Source organism: Nasonia vitripennis, chromosome 1 (genome assembly GCF_009193385.2).
Source record: "Nasonia vitripennis strain AsymCx chromosome 1, Nvit_psr_1.1, whole genome shotgun sequence".
NCBI classification, from domain to species: Eukaryota; Metazoa; Arthropoda; class Insecta; order Hymenoptera; family Pteromalidae; genus Nasonia; species Nasonia vitripennis.
In genome coordinates, this window is record NC_045757.1 from 11,006,373 (window position 1) to 11,016,665 (window position 10,293).

The following is a 10,293-nucleotide window of genomic DNA, read 5'->3' on the forward strand; positions in this document are numbered from 1 at the left end:
CATAATAATAAAATAGAAATCAAAAAACTCTCGCCGCATTCTCTTTCGCGAAAAATCACGTAAAATCTGTATACAGCCAACAAAATCAGTCGCATACACGCGAGATAAACGGCGGTTTATCGCACAATTTCGTTTTGCACTCGCTTCATAGCGCTCAAGCCTTTGAGACACACACACAGTGCGGCATTTATACAAGTGGCACTCGCGTAGCAGCGAGCTTGCCACCCTTTTAGAATATAGTGTAAAGTCGCGCTCGCTTAATTAAGTATATGCAGTCAAATCAACCAGTAGAGTTATTTAATAGGTGCTATACTCACTCGTGTCGCGCCCGCGGAGTCGTAAAGTACGGTAATAGACGTGCTAACGCGGTCAATTTTTTTTTCTCGTTTTATTTCCCAGCTCGAATTGTATCGAGCGGAGATAGTAGTAATGCGCATTTCTCGAATTAGGAGACGGACGAAAAAATATATAAAACGACGTATATCGGTTGTGCAGGCAATGGCCGACCGTTCCCGGACTCTATCTACTCGGACGTCTCCGTATTTAGATTTAAGAGCAGCGTAATAGAACCGATGAAGTGCGACGTACAGCTATAAATTTTGCTTCGGTGTTATGCAGTAAGCTTTTGCAGATCTGAGATTCGTATTTCTGCACCGCGCGAACTAAACACGTGCGCCCAAAACCGAATCGCGGCAAGCCAATATTACGATGTAGCTCGATTCCCAATCGTTTTTCTGTTTCGACCCAACCCGTACATAAATATAAACGGCGACTGGCTGATCTCGCGACCCGAAATCAGTCCCCGTGGCTGCAAGCTACAGCTCGGTCCTGCCTTGAAAAAGAGCAAACCTCCCCAAAAGAGCAAAAGCCCCTCTCGTCGTCGAGCGAAAACTGGCTGTCTCTCTCTCTCTGCCCGGTGAGGGTGGGCCCGTGCAGCAGCAGTAGCAGCAGCAGCTCCAGCGATATACACACGTACACACACAGAGACACACGCGCGCGCGCGGCTGGCGATAGAGAGCTCGAGAGAAGGAGGAGAGAGAGAGAGAGAGAGAGAGAGAGAGACGGCGGCAGCAGGAGCGCAGGCGCCCGTCCGATCGATGTTTCTCTCGGGCATGATATAAACCTCCTGACGCTGGGAGGCCGAGCGCCAGTAGGCGAACGCGGCCTGCACAGGATCGCAGCTCGCTCTGCGCCCGATAAGTCCAGCTTCGCGTGTTGCACAGACGCGCGGACGCAGCGATTAATCGGCGATAATTGGCCGCGCCGAGTGTGGCCTGTGCGACGAGGAAGCTCCGAATAAACAGTGAAGCGAGCCGAGCTGGATCCTGGATCCTCATCCGAGTGTCGCTGTCTGGGAGACGGAAGAGGACGCAGCCTCCGGAGTACTGCACTGGTATATACGTCGTGCGAGTGCCGAGTGTCGCGTAACTGCGTCGGGCGGCTGAGTGTGTGCGTGCAACAAGTCCACTCGGTGCAGCGCTCTGCGCGTATAGAGGGAAAAGGCCATCAGCGCGGGAGAGAAATCTGGCCGCCGCTGATACTATAGAAGCAGCGAGCGAGGGGGCCGAGCCCGAGGACGAGGATGCGCCATGGATGTCCTAGCTGTAGCCTGCGCTCTCGTAGCCGCGGCGCTCTACTACAACACCATCTACGCGGGATTCGTCTACGACGATAGGTACCTCCATATGTATACTTATGCCGGATCATTATTCCCGCTGCGTGTCTATGACGGCAGCTAATCCCGACCGCTCCTGCAGCTCTGCTCTGACGCTCTGATTCGGTCCGTGTACACGTTACTCGTGCACAGGCACACCAATAAAAGCTCGGCAAGGCGGAAAAAGGAGGAATCTCTCCTCCGCACTCGCGCGCAGCTGCAGCAGCGGAGGGAGAGAGAGAGAGAGAGAGAGAGAGAGAGAGAGAGCGACCGGCCGGAATTTCCGTGTCTGTACGCGTGCGCGTGTGTACACTCTCAGCCCGGGGCGAATTTCGTGCTTTAACACTTGCGGGATGGGGAGAGAACCTATATACCGCTCCCTCTCGCTCTCACTCGTACCATATATACGCGACTAGACATGCAAATAAGGGACTATACACTCGCCGCGAGCGGTCGCAAACTTTTATCCAATATTCGATAAGCGCGCCTCGGGGCTCTCCCGTCGATCTGATAAACTGCTTTCGAGATTTCGTTAACCAAAATTTTTTGCCTCTCCAAGGGTGGAGCGCGCTTATCTGCGGGGATTTACTGGCTGGTAATGCCATGCGAACAGCCCCTCGCAGTCTCCCCCTCCCTCGTAGGCTCGGAGATTTGGCTTTTTAGATTAATAATAAGAATCGAGAAGGAAGAGGCGAGAATTGCCAGCTCGGGAATCGACGGGGCGAGAGTATCGCCGAAAGCCGATAAGCCCATTTTTCAGCCTGTCCGCGATCCCCGACGACCATGTCTATATACATCAGCTGCACAATAGCTCCCGTTTAAAGGCCTTTCGCGGGGATTAGATTGCCGCGCGCGTCTGCATATCTGTTATGCACACGTATAACGCGCGGCTCGTTTTTCATCTCTCGCGAGCAACTCTATCTTATTATGCCTCGGGAGGCGTCACGGTCCAGAAATTTGTTCGGCCGCACCGCTCGCCGTGTCGTCGCTCGCTTTTTTTCCCTTATTTAATTAAGCGCGCACATGTGACGCAGCGGCCCTCCGTCACACGTAGGCGCATCTGTCGCGAACTCGATATTGCTCAAGTTTTCGGAGACTCGTATATAACTCGAAAAGCCAAGTCGAAAAACTCCCGGCCTTTTTAACGATCCACCCCGCACCCCCTTAAATGGACTAATTATTTTTTCACACTCTCCAAAAGCAATAAAAAGCAGGGGAAATGAAAAGTACACATACGCAGCATTGCGACTACTCTTTCAATCAGGCCTCGCGTATACAGTATCACGAGCTGTTTATAGCTATATCTTTGAATTTTCAGAAATAATTCCCACACGCGTATAATAATATATACACTGCACATACCTGGGCTGATCGGCGCATGCAGTACATAATACCTGTTGCTGTGGCTCAAACCATCTACGCCTATATACTATATATACGCGCGGCGCTGGTCGCATATATCGATTATTTCTCCTTTTCTTTCGGGCCCGCAAGTGCTCTGCCAGAGCTAGCCTCTCCGCGATATATTAGCGCCCGCGCGCGCGGACAAGTGGCTCTCGAGGAGAGAGCACGCGATATCGCTCCATTTTCTGCCTCCGAGAGTGAGAGAGAGAGAGAGAGAGAGAGAGAAAGAACATTGTTAGCGCGCGAGCACGCTTTTCTCGCGTGCGCGCGTAAATTGGAATCGCCGAGATGAGCAATCGCGCAGGGGCGCCAAGTGCGGAGGGGAAACTCGTGTGCGCGGCGAAACTTTCTTTTTTTCTATTACGCGACTTTTGAAACGACCGATTTTTTTTCGTTCACCCTCCAAGCGAGCGCCCGCGCGCGCGCGCGTGTATTACGGAGTGGAAACTCGGTGAAATCGATACGACCACCCCACACACGCGCGCGCTAGCGTCATGGGGGGGGGGGGGCGGGTGATCGTCGGAATTCCGATGCCGGGCTGTGCGTAATTGCACGATTGACTGTTCGGTGAGAGTTTTGCGCTTCTTGTGAAAAATTAGGGGGAAGCCCATACCGGCCACTAATTTTTGTTTGTCAGTTTCAATGGGATACGTGCGGGAAGAGAGCGGCTTCTTATTCTGTTCGTGCGTATATATGTATATACGTTACAACTTCCGAAGAGGATAAACGCGGAGGAGACACACGGCTTCCTTTATTCAATGCGGCTCTTCTCTGCGCTCGCTTTGTAATTCGGCACAGCGGATGCGCGTATCAATAATGCATCGCTCCAGAAGAGATGAGAGTTCCTCGATAAAGCTTATCATAATGAATAGACCCTTTGCAGCGCGCGTATAAGGTCCTTGCGCAAGGACCTCGCGCGAGCCACGTCCATCAAATTTTCACATAGGCGCGCGGTATAAACCTGAAATAGAAGCTTATACCCCCCGATTTGTTCGAAGGGTCTCGCGCCGTATCGAACATCGATTAAGCGACGAAGCCTCGTAAAATTTAAAGGGAATCAATTCGGCGCATCCGAAGAAGAAAAAAGTTCAAGGAGAGTTCAAGAGAGAGAGAGAGAGAGAGAGAGAGAGAGAGAGAGAGAGCGAGGGGCGCTTTTCTAAAAGGGGCGGCCGCCTTTCTGCTCGGGCGACTGTCCACGGAAAAATTAAGCTTCCACTCGGTCGGGCCAACTTCTCTGTGCGGCGCATAGTGTATACAGCGGTGGTTCCATTTTTCTTTTCGGAACGTGTCTCATAAAGTTTGCCGGCTCGAATCGATTCCACTGCATATATGTTGAGCGCGCGGAGCTTTTTCTTCTCCGGAGCAGCAGCAGCCTGTGTCGGGGGATTAGAAGAGGCAACCTCGCGTTATATTTACGTTCGGAATCGGAGAGTCGTTAATCTTGGATTGCTCGGCCTCTACTGCACATTTAACTTCATCTCGTATCCAGAGCTTGCGCGGCGCTATGTGGAGCGTATCTGAATATTCATCCCGACAGCGGCGAGTGCATATCGGAGAAAAGAGGATAAAGTCCGCAGCTATTGCACGCACAGGACAATTTTAGAGCTGTAGAGCAGCCGCATCGCGTTACACAGTGACACAGTTCCAGGCCGACGAGAGGAGAGACTCGAGCAAGCGTGCGCGAGATGCGAGATGAGAAGAGAGGCTGCGTTTTATTCTCCGGGGCTTGCAACGCCTACATTGTATTTTATATAAAAACACATCTATTCTATTTTGTGTGATTCCAAGACGGGCGATACTGACGAACGCCGACCTGAAGCCGAGCACGCCGTGGTATCGGCTGCTGGAGAATGACTTCTGGGGCACACCGCTGCGGGAGCGAGGCTCTCACGGCAGCTATCGACCGCTCTGCGTGGCCACTTACCGGCTGAACTACCTGCTCGGCGGACTCGAGCCGCTGGGATACCACCTGGTCAACGTACTGCTGCACGCGCTCTGCACGGCCCTCGTCGTTCGCATCGCCAAGAAGGTATACACGCCTTTTTGCGGAAAATTCAGCATAATCAACGCCCTAATCCGCAGGTGCTGCCGGGCCAGCGGCTGGCGCAGGCGATAGCCGGCCTGCTCTTCGCGGTCCACCCGATCCACAGCGAGGCGGTGGCCGGGATAGTGGGCCGCGCGGACCTGCTCGCCTGCCTCTTCGCCCAGGGGGCCTTCCTCTTCTACGTGGACCACCAGGATGCCGACTGGCCCGTCCTCAAGCTCGCGCTCACCCTGGGCTTCTCGCTGCTGGCGACCCTGGCCAAGGAGACCGGCATCTCCTCCCTGGCGCTCTGCCTGCTCTGGGACTTCTGCCACAGCGAGGCCCTGCTGCGCAAGCTGCGCACCCGCTGGGCCAACTCGTCGACCATCGTCGCCGGGAGCCTGGCCATCATCACGCTCGGCCGGCTGCGGCTGGCCGGCGGCCGGACCCCGGAGTTCGCGAGCGCCGACAATCCCGTGGCGCGGCACCCCTCCCGCCTGGCCCGGGGCCTGACCTTCCTCTACCTGCCCGCGGCCAGTCTGGGCATGCTGCTCTGCCCGTGCTCGCTGAGCTTCGACTGGGGCATGAGCGCCGTGCCCCTGGTCACCGGGCTCCTCGACCCGAGGAACCTGCAGTCGCTGCTGCTCTACGCGAGCCTGGGCCTCGCCTGCCTCTGGGCCCTGCGCCGGCTCCGGGCCTCGGCCGCCCCGCCCGCCGAGCACCATCAGCCGGACCCTCTGCTCCAGCAGCAGCTGCTGCTGCACCAGCAGAAGCCCGTCTACGACAGCTGCCCGGTCTGCGCGGGCCGGCGCACCGGGGCCTGCCACACCGACGGCTGCCGGGCGGCCAACAACAACAACGGGCCCGTCGCCGAGTGCCACTGCCCGAAGCGCCGCTTCCACCAGAGCCAGCAGCAGCAGCAGCAGCAGCTCCGGCTGAGCGCCGCCGCGGCCGCGATGTCAACGCGCAGGGCCTCCTCGCTCCTCACCATCCTCGGCTTCCTCGTCTTCCCCTTCCTCCCGGCGAGCAACCTCTTCTTCTACGTGGGCTTCGTCATCGCCGAGAGGATACTCTACCTGCCGAGCGTCGGAGCCTGCCTGGGTGTGGCCGCCGCGATCTCCCAGGCGCACCGGCTCGCCAGGCGCAAGGGCTGCCCCAACCTCGCCAGGGGCATACTCCTGCTGACCGGGCTGCTGCTCAGCTGCATGGCCGCGAGGACGCTCTGGAGGAACGCCGACTGGCACAACGAGGAGAACCTCTACAGGTCGGCCCTGAGGATCAATCCGCCGAAAGGTACTTGAGCTTGTTACTCGGATATCCGGCTGCTCCCCGACAGCCTCCCTTCCTGTGCCAGGGCGAGCCGACGAAAACCAGCAGCCCGCATGGAGGTACACGCGCGTGGAGCGAGGGGCCAAACACCAGCAGCAGCCGCGCAATTAAGCCCGCAGGGGATGAAACGCGCGCTTGCGGGGGCAATAAATAAAATAACGCGTCTTATCTTCGCAGTTGGGAGCGATGCGCGCCCGAGATGTTCCTTGACAATTACACCGCTCTTTCGCGCGGTCATTCATCAAAGGGAGTCAGCGCGCGCGGCCGAAGAGGAGCTGTATTAAAAATACCGTCAGGCCAGGGGGGGATACGCGGTCACTCCGTATTCGCCCCATATTCTTCCGAGGTTAATCGGCGGATCGAATTGTGTTTCAGCCTACGGCAATTTGGGCAGCGTGCTGAGCGCCCAGGGACGCGTCGACGAGGCTGAGGAAGCCTTCATCGAGGCGCTGAGATATCGACCGAACATGGCTGACGTCCACTACAACCTGTGAGTTATTCATGTATAATATAATACGTATAAGGCACGAGATATTGACGATAGTCAAAATCGAATGCACGCGCAGGAGATATGGAGATCTATGTCCGTTCTGCCCTCGTCTATTCGAGCCGCGTATGATACTTAATGCGGGGGAGAGAAGGCATGAGGCGGCGTATCTATTTGAGAACGAATTAGCCGGCGACTTTCCTCCGCGCGGGATTGAGACGCGACTCTATCTGCAGGCTCTCCCCTATTATGTGCGCGCGCGGAGCGACTGGAGAATGGAGCTGCATCGAGTCGATAAGCCGGGTGAAAGCGAGCTGCGAAGCCGCGATAAGAGTGTGTGGGTGTGGGTGTGGGTGTGGGTGTGCTATCGGCGCGCAACGCTTTTATATGTGTTATATACGCGAGCGCGCTCGCAGGGGGATAATTATGTCAGATATGCATAGCTATCTACACGTTCGCAGGGGCATCCTTCAGCAGGGCAGACGGAATTACGAGGAGGCTATCTTGAGCTACCAGAGAGCGATCCACTTCCGACCGTCCCTGGCTCGTAAGTCAATTCCTTCATCTATTTATTGCCTCAGTCTTTATTCATTTTTACTCGCCGTCGCGATCCTCTATATATTATTCCCGCGGTTTCTCATAATCCGTGCTCTATCTATTCGCAATACCGAGCCAATGGTACATGTATAAAGATTTGAAATAATAAACAGGACTCTGGATAAAGTTTATCGACATACTGCGAAGTGTCTCGTTCCCGAAATGTCATTTGCTCGTGTATATCTTTATTCACGAATGCGCTGTGCCGAAAAAAGCATTCGTGACAAGAAAAAGTTCTTCTATTTTTAAACGAATTGTTGCAGAGGCCTACGTGAACCTGGGAGCTACGCTGGTGTCGGTAGGCCGAGGCACCGAGGCGGTGGCGGTTCTCCGAGCTGGCGCGTCCCTCGACGGCTCAGCATTGAAGGACAAGAAGGCCCACGAGGCAGCTCGGGTACAGGCCTTACTGCAGCTCGGCTCGCTCTACGCCGAACAGGGACGGCTCCACAAGGCTCTGTCTTCCTACCGGGAAGCGCTCAGGATGCTGCCCGATCATTATCCACCCCAGGTATACGGATATACCTTTATAGAATCTGTTTTTATCCTCATCAAATTGGATTGGTATAAATGCCAGGTCAGAAGTGGTTTAAACATATGACGAGGCTTTCTTCGCCATCGATTTATCGTAAAACGTGTACGCGGCTGTCAAAGTTCGAATTTTCAATTATTCAGAGAATTGCCGATCCTCGTGTAAATAATAGAAACGGCCAATTATATAGTAATAAATTAGATTCGAACAGCGGTTTCGCGGATAAAGGAAAGTTTGAAGTAAATGTCGATAAAATGCTTGATTACGCTACATGTATTTCGAGCGCGAAAATAGTAAGATCTATTAACCATCGAGAGCTCATCGGTCGACCTTATTCAATCTGTTCTCCAAATCAAAGTACAAACTTTGCGGGATTTCACAGGCGCAAATAACCACGTTGTTTGAAAAGAAGAAAATATACAATCGCACACCGCACACGATATACAATCAATGAAGCTATACACCAAGTCGTTTATTTCCATTCGCAGAGCGTGTACAATCTGCTCGGGGAGACGCTGTCTCGCCTGCAGCAATACAACGAGGCGGAAAAATGGTTCCAGGCGAGTCTGGCAAGTCAGCCGGACCACGTACCCGCCCACATAACTTATGGAAAGCTTCTGGCTCGTAACGTTAGTGTCCTTTTTTTCATTTCTTCGTCGCTTGTAATTTTCCGCTATTTTCCTGGCCCCCGTGTGACTGTCCCCAAAAGCTCTCCTCCATTTCCCTCGATTTTCTTCCCTGCCTTCTCCGACAAGCAACGGCGCACTAATTGTCGAAAATTACGTTATTGCTTTCAGTCGAGTCGCGTGTCCGAGGCGGAGAGGTGGTTCCTGCGCGCTCGCAGGCTCGCGCCGCAGGACCCAAGCGTGCATCACCACTACGGTGAGAACATACTTGACATATACGTCTTTAAAAAAAAATGGCACGTTAATCAAAATTAGCCGACGAAAAAGAAACGTAAATTCGATCACGCGCATATTGTAAGTAGCAGAACAGAAGCTCGGTCTATACAATCAAGTTATAAACTCGTGAATTTCATATCGCGCGGCGTAATTTAATCTCTCGATTCCAACAGTATATGCGATTATCGAATAAAATGAAATCTTGCAGGTCTCTTCCTGAGCATGCAGGGCCGGCTATCGGAGGCAGCGGAGGCTCACCTCGAGGCGGCCTCCCTCTCGCGCTCGGACTACGAGCTTGCAGTGGCCGCGGCTTCGAGCTTGCGACGCGCGTCGCGCTGCGAGGAGGCCGAGATCTGGTACAGGCACGCGCTAGGCCTGAAACCGTTCGAGGCGCGAAGCCACGCCAACCTTGGGGCCATACTTCATCTCAACGGCAAGTACCAGCAAGCTGCCGCCGCTTACAGAGAAGCCCTCAGGCTTCAACCCGGCGACGCCACCACTATCACGAATCTTCACAAGCTCGCTGCGCTGCTGGCTTAACCGGCGGCTGATTACGCGCTTCTTCAGACTTCAGAGCTTCTCAGACGATCCGTATGTCTCGAGGCTTTCGAGGCGATGTTTTCTTCTCTTTTGCGTGTAACCACACTCCGACTGTTTCGCTGAAGCGCATATGCAACTTTCCTCGTAACTTATGAACAAACTGTCGACCCGATAACCGATTAAACATTCACGGGCTGGAATAAGACGAACGAACAATTTCGAATGCGCATGTCTGAAAGCTTTGGAAAGTATCGCCCCGACAGCAGAAATTTCATAACACACACGAGATCGTAGAAAGCTTCCCTTATTTTGTTCTCTTCATTCTTGCATGTATATTTGTGATTTATATTTTCAATTCTTCTTATTCTTTCTTCATCGACTCATACTCGCGATACAAGTGAATCTCTGGACGCCTCGTAACCGCAAGCTCAATATATATATATATATATATATATATATATATATATATATATATATATATATATATATATATATATATATATATATATCGCTCTCCTCGCTAAGAAAGCCCCGTCACGTAAAAAGCGAAAAAAAAGAACCTCCCAGCGCTCTATCTCACCGTCGACATCTTCATCTTTCACGCGTGTATATATATATATATATGTGTGTGTATATATATATATATACACACACACACACACACACACATATACACATATAACAAACACTGTAACATTAAAAGATAACCGCGCGGCTTGGCGAGCGCGTCTAGGCGAAAGAGAAACGATTCATCATCCTTACGTATAGAGATATAACGATATACATACGTCTATATAAACTTATACATTCTAACGCGAATTTTATACG

At 53.0% G+C, this 10,293-nt stretch overlaps 1 protein-coding gene across 1 annotated transcript; it reads left to right on the forward strand.

Annotated features, from left to right (window-relative positions):
• The first annotated feature begins 1,126 nt into the window (after positions 1–1,126).
• On the forward strand, positions 1,127–9,917 carry LOC100114069 (protein O-mannosyl-transferase TMTC2). Its single transcript, XM_001599188.6, has 9 exons — positions 1,127–1,675; positions 4,847–5,087; positions 5,141–6,374; positions 6,786–6,900; positions 7,359–7,444; positions 7,758–8,002; positions 8,512–8,652; positions 8,821–8,905; positions 9,134–9,917. The coding sequence occupies exons 1-9, from the start codon at positions 1,590–1,592 to the stop codon at positions 9,463–9,465; spliced, it is 2,565 nt and encodes an 854-aa protein (XP_001599238.2). The 5' UTR covers positions 1,127–1,589; the 3' UTR covers positions 9,466–9,917.
• The last annotated feature ends 376 nt before the right edge of the window (positions 9,918–10,293 follow it).

Bases quoted from the DNA above. Each gene is read 5' to 3' on its own strand.
- LOC100114069 (XM_001599188.6), top strand. From the start codon at position 1,590: ATGGATGTCCTAGCTGTAGCCTGCGCTCTCGTAGCCGCGGCGCTCTAC. The intron at 6,901-7,358 runs GTGAGTTATTCA...ACACGTTCGCAG, and splicing joins GCTGACGTCCACTACAACCT to GGGCATCCTTCAGCAGGGCA. The intron at 7,445-7,757 runs GTAAGTCAATTC...GAATTGTTGCAG, and splicing joins CTTCCGACCGTCCCTGGCTC to AGGCCTACGTGAACCTGGGA.